The sequence below is a fragment of the Mya arenaria genome, chromosome 13 (genome assembly GCF_026914265.1).
Source record: "Mya arenaria isolate MELC-2E11 chromosome 13, ASM2691426v1".
Lineage (NCBI taxonomy): Eukaryota > Metazoa > Mollusca > Bivalvia > Myida > Myidae > Mya > Mya arenaria.
Window position 1 is genome coordinate 13,796,729 of NC_069134.1, and position 20,163 is coordinate 13,816,891.

General features: G+C 35.2%; 1 protein-coding gene across 2 annotated transcripts in view; it reads left to right on the forward strand.

Moving 5' to 3' along the window:
- The window catches only part of LOC128215540 (palmitoyltransferase ZDHHC21-like), a 32,521-nt gene extending 14,994 nt beyond the window's left edge, over positions 1–17,527 (forward strand). Inside the window, exons 2-9 of one of the 2 annotated variants that reach the window (XM_052922222.1) lie at positions 5,828–5,874; positions 9,121–9,411; positions 9,667–9,762; positions 11,130–11,241; positions 11,641–11,779; positions 12,929–13,045; positions 14,034–14,092; positions 15,575–17,527. In XM_052922222.1, coding sequence (XP_052778182.1) covers positions 9,135–9,411; positions 9,667–9,762; positions 11,130–11,241; positions 11,641–11,779; positions 12,929–13,045; positions 14,034–14,092; positions 15,575–15,698 — 924 coding nt within the window. In that variant the 5' untranslated portion in view covers positions 5,828–5,874; positions 9,121–9,134 and the 3' untranslated portion in view covers positions 15,699–17,527. Of the gene's footprint in view, positions 1–5,819; positions 5,887–9,120; positions 9,412–9,666; positions 9,763–11,129; positions 11,242–11,640; positions 11,780–12,928; positions 13,046–14,033; positions 14,093–15,574 lie in introns of those variants that run through there. The other variant, XM_052922223.1, reaches the window with a different exon arrangement.
- Positions 17,528–20,163: the final 2,636 nt, after the last annotated feature.

Consider the following 20,163-nt stretch of genomic DNA (forward strand, 5'->3'; position numbering starts at 1 on the left):
GTGTTCGTGGAAAAACGTTGAAAAATATGCGCGATATGTACTCCAAGGTAAGAGCACGTGTTACTAAGTGTAGCTCATTTTCTGATTTCTTTAAATGTTCTGTAGGCTTAAAGCAAGGTGAAGTCATGTCTCCGATATTGTTTTCTTTATTTTTAGAAGATCTAGAGTTGTATTCATTTGATAGTATTGATTCAGGTATTACTTTAGAAGAAATATCTTTCATATTATGTTATTTGCAGATGATATGGTTATAATGGGACAATCTCCAGAAGATTTGCAAAAAAAGCTTAAATTTGTTGAATTCATATTTTAAATGTTGGGGATTAGAAGTAAATCCAGATAAAAGTAAAATAGTTGTGTTTAGAAAAAGAGGTCCTATTAAAATTATTGAAAAATGGACGTACAATGGCTGTAACTTAGAAGTTGTTGATAATTTCAAATTATCTTGGAACGGTATTTAGTTATAGTGGAAGTTTTATATTGAATCAATCGACACTTGCTGGTTAAGGTTTTAAGGCTCTTAATGTCCTTCTTTCAAATGATAAAAATAAGCCTTTAAAACCAAGTACAGTATGTCAACTGTTTGATGCATTTGTCTCATCAGTTCTTAATTACGTTTGCGAAATTTGGGGATTTGGAAAAATTAAGGAAATCGAAAGGGTTCATCTGTAGTTTTGTAAATTTTTGTTATTATTAACATGTTAAACAGTCCACATCGACAGTGTCCATTTATGGTGAACTAGGAGGATATCCATTGTATATAACAAGACATACACGAATTATAAAATTTTGGTGTAAAACACTAAATAACGATAATATTATCGTAAGTACATTGTATAATAATCTTTTATCAGATTGTGCGAAAGGGAAAACTAATTGGGCTAGTAATGTAAAACTGTTGCTTAACACAACTGGTTTTTCAAATGTGTGGATAAACCCTAGCTGTGTCGATGTGAACAGGTTCTTTTTAGTTTTAAAAGAACGCTTTATTGATCAATTTAAACAATCTTGGTATAATTATATACATAACAGCCCAGTCTTGTGTACTTACAAACATTTTAAAACTTCTTTCGAACGCTTGTATCTGGATACATTTTCTTCAAAGTATCGAATTCCTCTTACTAAACTGAGACCCTCGTCTCACCAGTTACGTATTGAAACTGGGCGTAATGGAAATAACATTGATCATCATGAACGTTATTGCACCATATGTAATAATGGTGACATTGAAGATGAGTTTCATTTTGTTTTTGTGTGTGATGTATATGATAATTTATATAGAATGTATTTGAGAAGAAAATATATCGTTAGGCCTAGCATGATCAAAATTATTGATCTTATGCAAGGTACGAATTATTCCGAACAGCTTAATTTGTGCAAATTTATTTCTAAAGCATTTGAACATCGTCATAACATTGTAAATATTGTTTCATGATCTTTATTGAAGGTTTACATTTTGGCATTTTGCATACCATAATATACCTTTAAAAATCTAGCTTTCATCATGAAAATTATTATATAAATATTTACTAATTAGTTGTTAGGCCATCCTCACTGTGTAAGTGAAATGTTAGTGAAATGTAAAAGTATCTTATGTTAAAGTTTCATGTTAAAAGATTGATTATAAGTTCTTTTCTCATGTCTGAGATTTCAAACCAATCATGTTATCGTTGTATATATGTTTAATTGAATGTATTATATTTATCATGTATTGAGGAGCATCTGTGTTCAAGTTACTTAATAAATAAGTTGAATCTTCAATCTTGAATCTAATATTCTTAAGGTGGATGCAGAAAGAATTTGTACAATAATCGGGGTGAATTATTTGACTTTATAGAATTAACTGTAGATTTGAATGCTGCAGGAAATAATAGTTTGCATGTGATTATTGCAATTATTGATGAATTTTTGAAGTTGGTGGCAATCACGGCGGATAAACATCAAGACGTTTATAAAAAAAATGTATAATGGCATCATATTGCATAAAAGAGAAACAAAAGCTTACACAATTATTAAATCCTTAGTATGTCTTTTCTAAAAATAATCCGTTGCCGTTTTTTAATGAGAAAGGTAGAGAAAAGACATCCATAAAGCGATTTTTTCATTGCTTTCTTATAAATTAAACTTACCGTGAAATAAGTACTGTGGACCAACTTTGAGGGAAATAAAATAAGCAAAGATTGCATATAATTTAATTGTCACACCAGTTATTAATGCAAAGTATAATGTAGGTCTGTGACAAAACGGTAACACCCCCCCCCCCCCCCCCGGAAAAATGACTATAACAAGGTAGATTTGTTAGAGTCCAAGTAAGCTAATACATTAGCAAATGATTTACACAAACCAATTAAATGAACATTTCGAAGCAGACGAGTTATTTCTATTGATGAAATATGGTCAGGAGGTTTGGTTGACATGCAAGGCTTTTCTGCATTTAAACAAAATAACAAATGTTTATTAACAATCATTGGCAAAGTTAATATGCGTGGATAATACCATCAAAATATAAAACAGGTATATCTATTTTACTTTATTAAAGTGTCTTTAAAAAATGGCTTTCCAAAAGTTATATTGATATATGCCGGTTCCCAGTCTTAGTGCGTCCCATAACTACCTTCTAATTGTAACAGCCACTAAAAGTAAGTCAATGTGCTTGTTTTACCCAAATAGTGGGTCCCCAGACGTTGAGGGTCAAATTTGGTCAAGCTGACCATAAGTTGGAAGTTATTCGGCGGTACCGAGTGATATCCCTGAATGTCTCCTACATGCCAATACCCGGTCTTGAGGGGAGGGTGTCACATCGCCTCCTTCTGGTCGTAACAGTTACCCAAAGTAGTTAAATGTGGTTGTTTACCCAAAAAGCGGATCCCCAAACGTTTATGGTAGATTTTGGTCAAGCTGACCCCAGAATGGAAGTTATTTGGGTGTAAGGTGATAGCTATGGATATCCTCTACAAACCTTTTCCCGGTTTTAGGGCGTCACATCGCCTCCTACTAGTCGTACATGAAACCGATAGTAAGTCAATATGCATGTTTTACCCAAATAACGGGCCCCAGACGTTTAGGATCAATTGTGGTCAAGCTGATCCAAGATTTAAGTTATTGGGCATTGCTAGGTGATAATCCTGGATGTCCCCTACATCCAAGCACCTTGTCTTTGAGCGTCACCTGCGTCATTCTGGTCGTAACAGCAATCTGAAGTGCTTGCTTAACTCAAATAAGGGTTCATAAGACGTTGGAGTTAATTTTTGTGAAGCTGATCCCAGGATGGAAGTTATTTGACGGTGTAGGTGATAGCCCTGGATGTCCCCTACATGCCAGTACCCGGTCTTGGGGTGTCACATCGCCTCCTTCTGGTCGTTCCAGCAACCCAAAGTAGGTCAGTGTGCTTGTTTTACCCAAATAGGGGGTCGTGGACGTTGGTGGTCGATTTTGGTCAAGCTCACCCCAAGATGGAAGTTATTGGGCGGTGCTAGTTGATAGCCCTCTATGTCCCCTTCATGTCTGTACCCGGTCTTGGGGCATCACATCGCCTCCTTCTGGTCGTTCCAGCAACCCAAAGTAGGTCAGTGTGCTTGTTTTACCCAAATAGGGGGTCCTGGACGTTGGGGTCGATTTTTGTCAAGCACACCCCAAGATGGAAGTTATTGGGCGGTGCTAGGTGATAGCCCTAGATGTCCCCTTCATGTCAGTACCCGGTCTTAGGGCGTCACATCGCCTCCTTCTGGTCGTTCCAGCAACCCAAAGTAGGTCAGTGTGCTTGTTTTACCCAAATAGGGGGCCCTGGACGTTGGGGTCGATTTTTGCCAAGCTTACCCCAAGATGGAAGTTATTGAGCGGTGCTAGGTGATAGTCCTGGATGTCCCCTACATGCCAGTACCCGGTCTTAGGGCGTCACATCGCCTCCTTCTGGTCGTTCCAGCAACCCAAAGTAGGTCAGTGTGCTTGTTTTACCCAAATAGGGGGTCCTGGACGTTGCGGGTCGATTTTGGTCAAGCTACCCCAAGATGGAAGTTATTGAGCGGTGCTAGGTGATAGACCTGGATGTCCCCTACATGCCAGTACCCGGTCTTGGGTCATCACATCGCCTCCTTCTTGTCGTTCCAGCCACCCAAAGTAGGTCAGTGTGCTTGTTTTACCCAAATAGGGGTCGTGGACGTTGGGGGTCGATTTTGGTCAAGCTCACCCCAAGATGGAAGTTATTGGGCGGTGCTAGTTGATAGCCCTCTATGTCCCCTTCATGTCTGTACCCGATCTTGGGGCGTCACATCGCCTCCTTCTGGTCGTATTAGCAACCCAAAGTAGGTCAATGTGCTTGCTTTAACCAAATATGAGTTTCCCATACGTTTAAGTTAATTGTGTTTAAACTGAATCTAAGATGGAAGTCATGCGTTACTGCTAGGTGATAGCCCAGATGTCCATTTTATGCCATTTACCTGTCTGATGGCGTCACATCGCCTCCTTTTGGTCGTACCATCAACCCAAAGTAGTTTAATGTGTTTGTTTAACTCAATCAAAAGGGCCCAAGAGGTTGGGGTCAATTTATTCAAGCTGACCCTAAGATGGAAGTCATTTGTAGGTGCCAGTTCATATCCAGTACCCTGTCTTAGAGCGTCAAATTGCCTCCTTCTGGTCGTAACAAGGGGTCCCAAGGATTTAGGTGCGGCATCTTGTTGTCGTACTAACAACACAATTTCCTTAATTTCTTAGCCATGCACTGACCCCGTCTTGGAGGATACATATGGTCTTCCTAACCCCAGTACTACGCTTATTAAATGAGTACTGGGAATAGTCTTTTTAAAGGGTCTGCGTCGTATGCTTACCCTGTCTTCTGGAGTCTTTATTTGATCAGCATGAATCTTAGATAATTACACTATCAACAAAGCGGGATTTTTTCTTTCAAAAAACGCGTTGCCACCGCGGGAGAGAATGCGTCATCGCGGAATATCGCAACGATATATTCCACGGCAGCCAACGCGGTGGTGCGCGTCATCACCGCAATCATCTGCTGTTACTGCTGTTACTGCGTACGACTTAATTCCGTATACATGCACGCGGCAAATCGCCGTAATTCGGCAAAACCGAGATGTTTAGGTATTTGTGGTACAAATAGAATAGGAGAAGTTGATTAAACCGTGCTCGCGGACAGGATTTTATTTTTGATTGCGAGGGTAAACAATCGCATTGCTCTTATATAAATACTGACTAAACACCCAGAATGCAACTCATAGTAAAACGATTGAAGAACGTTGCTAAAATATGTTGATACCAAATTTTACGAGAAAGCTATTCATATTATACATATTTTTACTTAATATAGCGGGTGTTTCGGATTAAAAACCAAATACCAAATATTATAAAGTACAGTATTTATTGGGGGAATGGGGGTAAACTGTGCCAGTAATAATATTTTAAAAAGCTGATGTAATATTTTAAATGTTTATGTTATCTGGGGCCAAAAATAAATCCAATTTAAATTATTCCCCCATGTGTTATCAACATATTAGCTGGTTATCCCGGATACTATTTAGCCGCGGGTAGACTCTACTGAGTACTGTAATACATATTCATTTTATGGTTTACTTTTGTTCGTACTGGTTCTTTTTGATTATGTTTCATCGTGTTTTATTTATATAAACCATTTGCGTTAATGATATTTTCATTGAAACATTGTTGTTGTGTGGCAGGTGTTCTTATTGGCTGCTGGAAAATAGTAGATTCCTTTCACATTTCGTGTTTCGTGGTAAAAGTACTTATTGGCTGCTAAGTCCCTTATTGGCTGCTGTACTTATTGGCTGCTGTTATTGGCTGCTAGCTTGCTGTCAGTACAGAATCATGCCCAGATGAAACAGATTTAATTGGATCTCATAGTAGGTTAGTATGCAAGTATGTATTTATTATAATATACTGTTAAAACATAGTTGTGAACGTTTTCTCTAGAAATGCTTCATTGCAATTTTGTTTGCAAATGTCATACATTTTGGCGAGTTACATTTTGTATATTATTTTGAAATATTCACATCACGCAAACATAACGTTCTGTTAGATGTGTTTGTAAATGAATTGCTAGGTATGTCATGGCTTAGCACTTTACCAGTTTTACCTTTATACTGGTTGACGTTTCAAACCCGAACAGAGCACAAATCTCAAATGGTCCACCTAAATGGCCGTAAACGAGTCTTTTGACGATTTTTTTTTAGTTTGGCAGACTCATGACGTCCGCCATCCCAGCAAAAAGTAGCGAACCGTCCTTGCGCAGAGAATCGTCGTGGCCACAATTTTGAAATTTTCTCTGTTATAAATTAAAACTTCGAAAAGATTATTGCCTACTTTTAAACACATATTTATTTATGTCATTATGCCAAAAACATATTCAGATATCATAAACACTTACATTTGTCAAACACTTCCATGTGTGGATTTATCAAATACCCCGATATCTGTTAATCTGGGACAAACCTGACAGGTTGTTTACATGTATAAAAGGGTATTTGTGGCCCAGGATATATTTATGTGAAAATAAAGACTCTTTAAATGACAAATTAAATCCAGTTTAGAACACTGTTGGGTATGAAGTTACATTTTGTTTCTTTGAGTATATTTCTAATAATGCCAATCAATGTTCTAATACGCTTAAAGATAAAATATTAGTACATGGGGGAATGACGGCACAGGGCGCATGTGCATCTTTGAGGCCCCGCATTTATGATGACCTACATTTAAGCTATGTATAAATAGAAATCATGCGTTACATTTAAATCTCATGTTTTGATAAACAGCGGAAACAATAAATGACTGCAGCTAAGTTGTTAATTAATATACTGGTTAGCGACCTATTATTCGCCCGTACCACTTTTTCGCCCACCCAGTTAAAACCAGTCAAAATGAAATATTTTACACAAATCAGTCTGGCGTTTCATTGCGACATCATTATTGACAGATATCAGCTGTTTTTTTGCGTATAAATGTAAGTTGTATGTGGAATTCGACCCAAATAAACATTGTATACACTTCTGCCTTGTAAAGTGCATGCGGGGATGACGTCATAGCGCGCGCGCTCATTTGCATGAGGCCCTGTAAGGATTTTTTAATTTTCATTATACCTTGCACTATCAGACGACATTATTGATTTGTCATTATAAAGTATTAAACCGGTGTTAAATTATACAAATACCATAAATTGCTGTATTTTACGTTCCATTTTCGAAAAAGCAAATGGTAAAACCTGAAAACGGTGAAGTAATCGCCGAATTTTTCGTCTAAGGGAAGCAACTCAAATTTGAATTAATCATTACATTCTTGTATGGACATGCGTTGTCCCTCTTCGGAAGTCTATAGATAAACATACACAATGAAGGTCATGTTTTAAGAAGGAATCCCGGTAGCTTTTTAATTTTTCTGCAGCGGTGGCTTACAAAGTAGTTGTTGTATCATTTTAAACATACATAAACAGTATGTATTAGTTAACATATTATATTTATTGATCAATTGTCGTTTTAAACGGTCGCTAGACTGGTCAAATACATTAAAAATGTTTGAAGATATAGTTTAGAGAGAAATATACGAAAAACATCGTAAGAACAGCAAATTTATGGGGTGGGCTAATAATTGGTACAGAAGGGTGCTTATTTTAGCGAAATTATTGGGGTACTTTGCACATGGGGATATTCGGAATCCCTAGCTATTTTTTTAAAAAAACAACACAGTTTTTGTCGGAAGAGCCAACCTGTCTGAGTGTAAAGTTTTATCGTAATAGCTATCTTGTGACAAAAGTAACATAGGAAAAACCTCCATTTCCGGCCGAAAAGGGGTCGCTAACCAGTACATGTAGCAAGCTTATTTATCATAAGTTTATGACCACGTATTCTTGCGAGGTTAACTTTTGGCAGGTTATTACCAACTAAGTTTTCATGTTACATTAATTGCCTTTAATCCAAATCAAACTAAAAGTGCTCACGCATCTGCTTCAACATCATTTTGTCAAAATTTATCAAAACTTTTTTAGATTGGTGTATCATCTTAGAATAATCCAATGCTTGTCAAGTATTCGGAATTTGTGTCCTCCATAGCATAAATGAACGTTTTTTGACTTAAATTGATAAGATCGTGAATCTGTACAGATGTGGTCACATTAACCAAAGATGTTTCAAATGAAATTTTAAGTAACACCAACAAAAACTATCCAAGATAACTGTGAAAAACCTCCAAAAGTGTTAGGATTTGTGACAAGTATAGAATTAAAATGCCTCGGTTGACATTTTTGTTTTAGGTTTAACATAATATCACCCATGGCATCTGAAATTTATATAATAAACATCTTGAACTGTTTAGGTAGACTTAAGCATATAATTTAATCTGGCCACTAGCACACTTATAGCCACGCTTCACACCCACACCCTAATATTAATACGAAATAGTTTATAAATGATCCCAGGTTTATATATTATCATATGGGAAAACTATTTTCCTCAAGATTTGATATTGAAATTGCAGAAAAAATAGAATAATAAAAAACATGCACCCATACACTCAAGGAAAAAATACTGACAACAAAACCTCACGTCCACAATGCCTCATACTCAAACAAGGATAACATTAATCGTTAAGCCTTTTGTTAAAAATGATACTTTAATAGGCTATTCAAAAGCATCAACTTCAAAGACAATACTTGAGCATATATCAACAAATGTTGATTTTATTCAGTATCAAAATCATGAGTGAGTCCCTTTAAAGCCCAACTGCTTGAATCATGTTATTCCAGTAACCAACTACCTACTAGTTTTCCAGACTAATTGCTTCATTCCATTTTTTACATTCTAGGTTTTCATTAGAACTTGAATCCTGGCAAAAATATCTCTGACATTAATATGTATAGTGTTCACAGACATACCCGACAGTACATGTTCAATCATAACCAAGAATCTTATTTAAAAGTACAACAGACATGAATTGACATCCACTCCATCTTACAGTTACTTATCATCTTTATGTTCATACTTTGCTTTTGAAAAAATATTTGAGTCTCAAGCGTCTTTGTATTTAAAGCCACCACTGTTTCTCCAACTTCTGTGGAAACTGAATAGAAGTTTAAAATGCTGGCAACGCTTTTATTTTTTGCAGTAGAACATCTTAAAATGGATGTGAAGTACCCAATAACAGATCCAAACGATTCAGTTTTGGTGAATCTTCGACAGTCGTTGGCAGAACAAGCAGCTGCATACAGACTTCAAGAGAACACAAATACCATCAACATTCCATTGTTAGGACATATACACTTTGTCCGAGATAAAAATGGGATCATGATGTTATCCTGTATTGTTGCTTACTGGGTTTATGGCGTGTGGTCTTCTTACTATGTGGTCCTTAACCCACACTATGTGGATGGAGTAGTTCCTACTTGGTATATGTGTTGTAAGTCAAAACATAGATTTTATATCTGGATAACTCTGATGTGTTTTTTTAAATAGAATGTAAATAACTTATAAGACATAGTTCAATGATTAGCATATTTTAGACTGAAAAATATAAATGTTCTGATGAAAGTATAATAATTTATGTCTATAAGATAAGACTTCCTTTGTTCAACTTTCATTACCAATTCATTACTTAAGTGTCTGATACAGTGCTATGAAATATTGCAAGTGTGTGTTTTTTTGTTTTTTTCAGACCATTTTTTGGTGTGTGCTCTGTGTTTACTGGCTCTTATCCGTTCTGCTACCCTAAACCCAGGCAGAGTTCCAGACATAGATGCCAATGTTGCCCGTAAGATTTACATATGTGTTACTGTACTTGCATGCTTTGAGCCACAAAGCCAATTTTGGACATACTACCTGTACTTATCATTAAAATCATTTAAAAACAAATGTCTTTAATATAATTTCTTTAAAAAATATATATTTTAAAGAATTTTTATTATTTTATCTTTTTTTCAGTCGTTTAAAGCAACTACATGTTTCAGTAGCATTTAAACAAGTCATCAAACTTTCCGACATCTATTGATGTTTATAATGAATCCTTGTTGGATTGGAAATGAAATATTGCTGCATTAATTCCAGGTACCCCTTCAAAACACTTTTTCACATATTTGTACTAGACCCACTTAAAATAACACCAGGTTTTCACAAACATTGCAATTTAAACACATGTTGGGAAGTGTCTTTTGAACACATGTTGTGATGTTGGGAAGTGTCTTTTGAACACATGTTTTGATGTTGGGAAGTGTCTTTTGAACACATGTTTTGATGTTGGGAAGTGTCTTTTAAACCCGTCTTTTGGTGAGTCTTTTGAAAACGTTTTTGGGCGTGTCGTTTGAACACGTCTTTGTATGTGATTTTTGAACACGTCTTTGGATGTGTCTTTTGAACACTTATTGGGAAGTGTCTTTTGAACACATGTTGTGATGTTGGGATGTGTCTTTTGAACACGTCTTTAGATGTGTCTTTTGAACACTTGTTGGGAAGTGTCTTTTGAACACATGTTGTGATGTTGGGATGTGTCTTTTGAACACGTCTTTGGATGTGTCTTTTGAACACTTGTTGGGAAGTGTCTTTTGAACACATGTTGTGATGTTGGGATGTGTCTTTTGAACAGGTCTTTGGATGTGTCTTTTGAACAGATGTTGGGAAGTGTCTTTTGAACACATGTTTTGATGTTGGGATGTGTCTTTTGAACACGTCTTTGGATGTGTCTTTTGAACAGGTGTTGGGAAGTGTCTTTTTAACACATGTTTTGATGTTGAGAAGTGTCTTTTGAACAATGTTGTGATGTAAAAAGCATCTTCAGATGAAAAACAACTGGCTTTTTTTAACCAGGTTTTGACATAGTGAAACGTGGTTATAAGAATGACATTCATCATTGTTCGGGCAGGCAGCGTCAAAGGCCTTTAAGGGTTGACATATCTTGACCAAACTTCATATAAAGGAAGAGGTTATGAAAAAATAGAAAAACAGTTGAACCCGAATAACTTGAGTTAGGGTTGGTGTATATTGACCTAACTTGGTATTTAGGAAGAGTTAAAGTGACCTTCATTGGATTATGTTTGGATCAAGGTCAAGGTTTCATTGCATTGCGGAGTTTCTGGTAATTGATATATTGTAAGAATATTCACTGACAACTTTTTGTTTCTCCAGAGAGTCGTGGATGGGAGCCTTGTCCAACCTGTGGAAAATGGCGGCCTCCGAAAGCTCACCACTGTCGCCGCTGTAAACAATGTGTGGTCAGGATGGATCACCACTGTCCATGGTTTGTATCTGTATAAACATCAATGAGATTGATTTTCATTAGTCTCAGTTGCTGCAAAGCTGTATGATAATGTGTATCTATGACACAAAAGCCTTTTAAGGGTTTGGAAAGACCAAGGAGGTGTATTCAAACAATAACAAGAATGAATTTGGGCTATTAGAGTTTTATTTCTACACTGTCTTATTATATTCATTCAAGAGATTTATCACTTTTCATTCGAAGAATCTGGGTTGCATAGAAGCACTATTGAAAACCTTTCAGAGTGATCTATTCTTGTAAGATGAATCATTCAGAATAGTTCCACCTGTCTAACAATCTTAAAGTCTAATTTCAATGGCTGTTGTTATTAAGTTGTTAGCAATGTATGGCATGTAAAATGTTTATTACCCTTCTCTGCAGGATCAACAATTGTGTTGGTGATGGTAACCATCATGTGTTCACGCTGCTACTTTTCTACGCCTTCCTGTTCGGTCTGAATGGATTCATTGCCCTGATGTTACATTACTGGTACTGGCCAAAGTGTGAAGCCTGTGATAAGGTAAGCATGAATAAGGTGTGCCATAATGTGAGCATGTTCATATTGTTCATTTATACCATTAATACCAAATGTGTACTGCTAGTAAGATTGTTCATTCATCTGGTTCTTTTCATTGCGTTTATGCTTACAGTATTTAAATTGTCTTCTTTTTTGTTACCAAGCAGGGAATAAATATTTAAGTGTTCTGAATATGTAACCATACTATTTTGTATATAGCACTGATGTCAGTAAAATATTTTTCACATTGTGATTTTTAATTTTCATCAATTCTCTAAGTAAACTATAACTTTTCTTCGAACAAATTACTATAATTAACTATTTCTATCGCCAAAAAAATGAAGCTTACAAAAGCCTTTAAATTGAAGATAGTTGAAAACACATTTCGCATGTTTGTTTCCTGTTACCTGCTTAGTACATGTCGTCATGACTTTCATCTCATGTGAGCCAAAACATCATGTTTGCGATGGTGTTTTTCAATGGTGGTTTAGGTCTGTGCTTACACCAGATTTTTCATCTCGTTGGAACAAAATACAACTTACTTTACTATTAGATATTGATGTTTTACTACTGAAGTCATATTTTGAACGTTGATGTGGATAGAATACAATATGTTCATTTGTCAATGTAAATTTTACAAAAAATCTCTCTCATAGTTTAGAAAACTGGCATTCACATTGACTGTCTGTGTAGTGCAATCAAACGCAATTGACTGCCACATTTTAAAAAACAATTGTTTGATTTATACGAGTATGTTATTCTATAAACAAATGCAGTTATCACTACTGTTTTATGAACAAAATAATCCTGTTGTCATTTGTCACACATCTGGAAAATAAAAAAGCTGTAAAGTTTATTGTAGCAAAGACAGGATAGAATGACAGGATATAATTTCAAATAATCTATATAAGGGAAGCTACTTTTGTAGACTTGAAGAAATTTCTGATTGCAGTAGCTGCCTCCCTTTGCACGAAGACCTACATAATATCATTAAAGAGTTATACATGTAAATCCCTAATTAAGTGATTGTGATATTGACCACTGCTATTACAGTTACTCAGTAGTGTCTTAACAAGGAACAGATACTCTCAGATTTACAGCATACATGTTACTTTACTACCATAATATTGACCAAGGATGATTTCATTGCAGGAGTCCTTTCCGGTGAAGCATGGCCTATGGTTCTGCTATCTGAGCACCGTTATGGCCCTTGGCATGGCTTACTTCATGCTCATGCAGTCCATTGCTCAACATTTTAACCTTCTCCTTGTGAGTTCTTGTTTTATTTTTAGCTTGTTTGATTTTTGACAAAAATGACGACCTATTGTTGTCGTCGTCGGAGGCGTTGGTTAAGTTTTGCGTTTAGGTCACTTACATGGAAACTAACTAAGGTATCACTTTCAAACTTTGAAAAATCTGTTCACTATCAAATGTAATAAAAGAAAGAAATAAACCATAAAAGGATAAAATTAGACGAGCGTTCAGCATCCACAGGGGTGCTCTTGTTTTGAAATTCAAGTACCTGTATGTGCTGGTAGTTCTTCAAGGGCAGGCTTCAAACCTATTGCTTAAAGTTATTGATTATTTTGAAGGGTTGAAGCCATACAGTACTAAACAATATTAAGACACATCATGTGTAGGTTCATTTTGGTATTGACTGCACAATACCATAATTATGTTTAATGTATATTATACAAATCATTGATCAGGAATGGAAGTGGTAGGAAGAAATCAAGACCAATTACCAGTGAATTTTTGTTAATGCAAGTGTTCATTGCAAATTCAATTGAGCTGTTGAGTTTCTTTTAATGTCAAAATGACATAAATTATACTTTGTATGTATTAAATTTCTTTTAAAGTGCTTGAATGATTTTTTATTCATGACAATTATGCGTTGGGGATCATCTTACTGATAAAAGTAGGGCCAATTATCATAGAATCAAATACCTTCACACGTTTGAAAACCCACTGGCACAAGCAGAGTGCATGTTTCACTTTTAATTTGTTTTTCGTCTCGTACTTTTGTTTAATGCATTTACTTTTAATGTCCAACACTCTATCTGAATTACACTCAAATAAACCATCTATTTATGATTATGAATAAATTCATGCATTGAATTAAATGAAATAATTTTCTAGACCTGTTGTGAATAAAAACACTTTTAATGAATGACATTGTTTGCTTAAATACTATTTTAATTTGGATCTGTTTTCCAAATGCCTAATACTTTAATCATTATGCTTACTTTTCTTTCAGAATATGACCTCATTGGAAACCATGAAAATCAAAAGTGTACATGATGTTAATTATGATACGTAAGTGTTAGAGATAATTCATTTGAGCATGGTTATTTTAACTTTTTTAATGTTTTTAGCTCATGGTCACGATTGATCAACAACAACAACAACAGCAAAATGGCAGACTTCCTGTTTTGCTTTAAAAAAACATCTCCTCTAAAACTACCAGTCCAAATTCACTGAAACTTTAAAGGAAGCTTCCTTAGGTAACCTTCTACAAAAATACAACAAGGGGTCATGATTGATCAACAACAAAATGGCTGACTTCCTGTTTTGCTTAAAACCCCCCAGCTCTTATGAATCTACCAGGCCAAATTTACTGAAACTTTACAGGAAGCTTCATTGCATGACCCTCTTCTAAAATACAACAAGGCATTGAGATTGATCAACAATAACAACAACATCAAAATTGCAGACTTACTGTTTTGCTTTTTAAAAAATCTCTGAAACTACCAGGCCAAATTAAATGAAACTTTACAGGTAGCTTCATTGCATTAAGCATTACAAATATTAAACAAGGCATCGTCATCAGTAAAGATATGTTTAAACATTTTTATTAATGCTTCATCACAGAGTCATGGCCCTTTTCTTAGGTGAGCATTTTAGGGCCATGATGGCCCTCTTGTTTTAGTTTTTTAGAGCCAAGTGTGTGTTCTAATTTTTGTTTTAATAACCCACTTTTGACTTTGTGAAATGTGTCACCATTGTGAATAGTAAATTGCCGAATAAGGGAGTTTTATCTGGCTTTCATATTAACATATATGATTTCCCTAATCTAATCTTAGTTCTGACATAACACTGTTTTGAAATAACAGGTAATTCCCCCTTATTGAGCTTCCTCATTTTTATATTAAGGCATTGAAAAAGACTGTTGCATGCAATTCCAAAAAGGAAGTAAGGTAGAATTCCATTTCAGGAAGCAAAATAGTATCTTTATCTAGTTTATGAATGATTTCAAATGACTTTTAGAGTTAAAAATGACTGCTTATTTCTTGGTCATGACTAACTCAACTTATATAATACCGGTATGCAAAAAGCATAAACATAATAAAATAACTGACTCTTCTATATAACTAACAATTATGCTATGTAGACAGCCTTACACATCAATACTACATGTATATATTATACCTCACATAAATGTGTTCCTTCTTTGTATTTATAAACGTATGTACGTAAACATTATTAGATTTGTTCAATAAAACACATTTAAATCGCTTTAAAAATATTGAATTCTAATGAAAAGTGTTCGGTATAATATAAGAAATATAACACACCACTTCGGGCCATATGGCATTATAAGGACCGGTCAGTCAGCCCACAAAGGTGAATGCACCTTGGCTAACGCCTCGGTCCATATACACCTTCAGGGGCTGACTAGCCGGTCCTTATAATGTCATATGACCCTCAGTGGTGTGTTATATTTCTTAAATAGTATATACCTAAACAGACAGAGGTTATTATAACATAACAGTTTTCTTACACAACCATATTTTTCAGAGTACAGCTGAGGACTTGTTGTAAAGCATATACAGACCTCTTCGGAACGTTTCATTTTTACCTGTGGCCTTGGCCATGCCGAAGAAAACGGTCCAGACTTTCTTCTCTTACAATATGGGCGTGATCTCTGGGATTTTATAGTGCAGTGTAACCTCATAAAAGAAGTGTTGTAATTAACTTTAGATGTTGCCCAAGATGAACTGTCCAATCAAGTGCCTGAATTTCAAATAAATAGAAGTGTCTATTTCCTGTAGAATTTGAAGTCAAAGGTAGAAGCTAAAATATATTTTTCCATTTTACTGTGTTAAATCAATTATCTGTGTCAACATCTGAATCGGTTAGAATTCATAGTGAATTGTTCTAGCCTATATTTAAAAGAAGTGCCTCATGGTCGAAGTCATTGAATTACATACTAAGTGACAGATAGTGTTCAAAGATGCGTTACAACACCATTAATATCAGCTATTTCCCTTTTATGTTTTTGTTTGTTGTTATCGCAGAGTCATGGGTAGCTGCCTTCGAGAAGCTACATCCATAGTGTGTAATGTCCAGGATGAAAAATGCTGGACTTTCATACTAGTATCATGTTTTTCAATTTCTGTCTGTTTTAGCCTTTATGTAAGAATATTTTTGTCAAGGTTACGTTTGAACAAATGTTTAAATTGCCAATGGAGAAGTTCTGTTCAAGTGGGATTTAAACCATTAATATTTTATTTCAATGATATTTCTAAAATATTTTATTATCATACATTATTGACATATCTTCAGTGTATATTTATGCATTTTTATTATACCCCCACAAACGAAGTTTGAGGGGATATATAGGAGTGAGCTTGTCGGTCGGTCTGTCGGTCTGTCTGTCAGTCGGTCGGTCCGTCTGTCGGTTTTCATGGTTTCTGGACGATAACTCATGAAAGGCAAGACAGATTTGAAAAAATTTTGGTACACAGGTGTAACATCAGAAGATACAGGTCAAGTTCGATATTGGGGCTGGTGGGTCCAAGGTCAAGGTCACTGTTACTAAAAATAGAAAAACGGTTTTCGGACGATAACTAATGAAAGGCTTGACAGATTTGAAAAAAAATTTGGTACAAAGGTGTAACATCAGAAGATACAGGTCAAGATCGATATTGGGGCTGGTGGGGCCAAGGTCACTGTTACTAAAAATAGAAAAACGGTTTCTGGAAGATAACTCATGAAAGGCTTGACAGATTTGAAAAAATTTTGGTACACAGGTGTAACATCAGAAGATACAGGTCAAGTTCGATATTGGGGCTGGTGGGTCCAAGGTCAAGGTCACTGTTACTAAAAAAAGAAAAGCGGTTTCTGGACGATAACTCATTAAAGGCTGAACGGATTTGAACAATTTTTGGTACACAGGTGTAACAATAGACGATACAGATCAAGTTCGATATTGGGGCTGGTGGGGTCAAGGCCACTGTTACTAAAAATAGAAAAATGGTTTCTGGATGATAACTCATGAAAGGCTTGACAGATTTGAACATTTTTTGGTACACAGGTGTAACATCAGATGACAAGTTCAATATTGGGGCTGGTGGGGCCAAGGTCACTGTTACTAAAAATAGAAAAATGGTTTCTGCTTCATAACTTTAATTGGGCATGAGATATTGTGATGAAACTTGCTGTATAGGCAGCCTCTGTGAAGACAATGCTTGTGATTGAAAATGGGGCCAGTGGAGTAAAGGTTTTTGTGCACTGTTACGAAAATAGAAAAACGGTTTCCGGAAAAACAATACATGCATGATAAAAGAAGATGCAGTGTGCAGTAACCTTGGAGTTATGGCCTCTTTTCAAAGGAATGGTTTGCCATTCCTGTGTCCAGGCGGCATTTGGGGGTATTCGTCACTCCTGTGACAGCTCTAGTTTGTTTTTTTCCCTAGTTTTGAATGTATAATATTTTATATTCTTGCAGAAACATGCATTTACTTTCAATTCTCATCCTTCTGTTATTCTTATGATTCAAAACTTGCTACTAACGAAAATGGCATATTATATGTATAATTACATACCACATTAGATAGAAATTATTCAAGTTGGTTGTACTTGATATGTGTACCTTTATATGGTTACATAATGAAGACACCATGGATAAACTTAAAAAGTATATTTTTGTTAGCACACTTACATTATGTACCATATTTCTGTTTATTTTATATACGAATATAATTTTATGAAAAAAGAACAACAGGTTTGTCTTTGGTAAATGATGATCCAGATTTCAAACATCTATTTTCAAGCCCCTGTAAGAGAGCATTCCATTGAAGCATATTTTGTATATGGTTAATAGTATCAAATCATGCAAAAAAAATGTACAGTTGTGTCTGCCTGTACGCCTGCCATCAGAACCGCTGACTACCAGTGGATGTGCATTGTGTGTATGTACATGTATCGTGCATGGCTGGTAATCAAAGACAAATTGTCTTGAGATGACAGTATACACATTTCCTTTTTTTTACTATCTTCACAAAGTAACTTGACAAAATGCCGATTCAGTAAGGATGCAGGGCCGGCAATCTGCATACTTATTGTACGTTCATATACGCTGTACAACGCCCTTACTTCTGCTATCATTCTAGAAGGACTCGTATGTTTTCCTGCGTTTGTCAACATTTGTAATTCCTACTTGAAGTAATAAAAGCTGATTTTAAGATCAGTTATCACTAAGTCTTGGAGTCTCAGTGTGTCAAAAAAGTACCTAGCTGATGAAGTCTGGAAACAGTAAAATATTATACAACTTTGAGCTGTCATTCAGTCAGCTTAATTTAAATGACCAGGTGTCCAGGAAAACCTCGTTTATTAGCTTGTAGTATAATGTTATTGGCTGGGCAATGAAGTTCATTGTTGTTTTTTTAAATAGTTTGGCAGACGTGTAAATCATATGAAAATGTGTTGTCTGTAAGCCCAGAGTAAGTAGGTCAGAAGTCAAGGTCACAGTCAGTGTCATTGGTCAATAGTTTTGTATTCTGGCTTGTCCAGGCTGTGCTGCCCATGCATCTGGGAATTTTAAAATACATGTGTAACAGCACAAAAGTTCATCATGAAAAGGCAGTCTGTCAACCCACATTGGTAGGTCAGTCTCATTCCATATTGTATTTTTGTTAGTTTGGCTGTTCACTAAATACATTCCAATTTCAAAGGAAACAATGCTAATAAAACAATTCTACATTCTTATTTAAAAAGGACTTTGATATTTAATTCAACAGCATTTCACAGAACTTATTTAGCAGTGGGGTCATCATTGTTAGCAAACCGCCGAAAAATCTGAACATAGGGAAGCATCTATATGGACAGTTGCGTTTTCCATCTGTATGCCTATCCTTCATTTCATTGACCCAACCATCTGATTGGACAACCGATTTTTTTTAGAAATTTGTTCAGAAATTTCCCTTAAATAATGTAGTTTTTCCTTACTTTCCTACTTTCATTTTCACCTGTCGTATTTTATCCAAAAAAATTACTCCTATTTATTTCCTACTTGATTATGGACATGAAACTCTTTTTATTTTACAAACTAAATAGGACTTAGTTAATATTTAGTGAGTACCTGCATGCGGGCAAACAAATTGCATTTGTACTACTGTACTGTAGATCACATCTTCTCTATAAAAGAACTTTTACACAAACAATCTTAAGTCCCATATAAAAGGATCAAGAAAACAAGCTGAAGTTTAATATTTTATTTAATATAATATCTTGTTTAAACTTTATTTTATAAACCAAAACATTCTTACTCAAGATTTTTATACCACTACTAAACTAAGTTTGGATGGGTTTAAAGGGATGAGTAGGTCTGTTTTGTCTGGCCTATTACTCATAAAAGGTTTGTCGGAATTAATTGTTTTTTTGGTGCACATGATTTACACCACAAAATAAAGGTCAGGTACAAACTGGTTACAATCCACTATCTTTTTCAAAAGAGTTATGGTCCATTTTCAAATGAGATTTTGCAAAAAGTATGGTGTCCAGAGAGGTGTCCAGGGTTGATAGGTTTAAATATATTTTGGTATACATGTTTAACACCAAGAAAAACAGATCAAGTTCAACTTTGGTTGCAAACCACTGATTGTTTACGAAATTATTGTCCATATTCAGCTTTAAATATTTCAAAATATATGGTGCTTGAAAATAACTCGACAGGTTAAAGGGTTACAGTTTTAAATTATTTAAATAAATCAAGTAAACTATGGCATCATCACCTTTAAATGGACTTAGGTTACAACTATTATTTTACAGAGTTAATAACATTTGGTACACCATGTTTAATAACAAATAATACACATCAAGTTCAACTTGGGTTAAAAACACCATTTTTTATGGACTATTGGCTCCTTTTCAACTTATAATTCGCCCAAAAATATGGTGTGCTGACAATAGTGAAAGGGTTATGGATTTTAAATATTTGTGGTATAGATCCATATGTTAAAGGGACTGTACACCAGATTGGCACCAAAAATTATTTTTTTATATAACAAATCTCAGGACAATAATAATTATTATTTAATGAATTTTTGTACTCTTTGATATCATAATTGTAAAAAAAAATACCAAAACGTAAAAAAAATCCATCA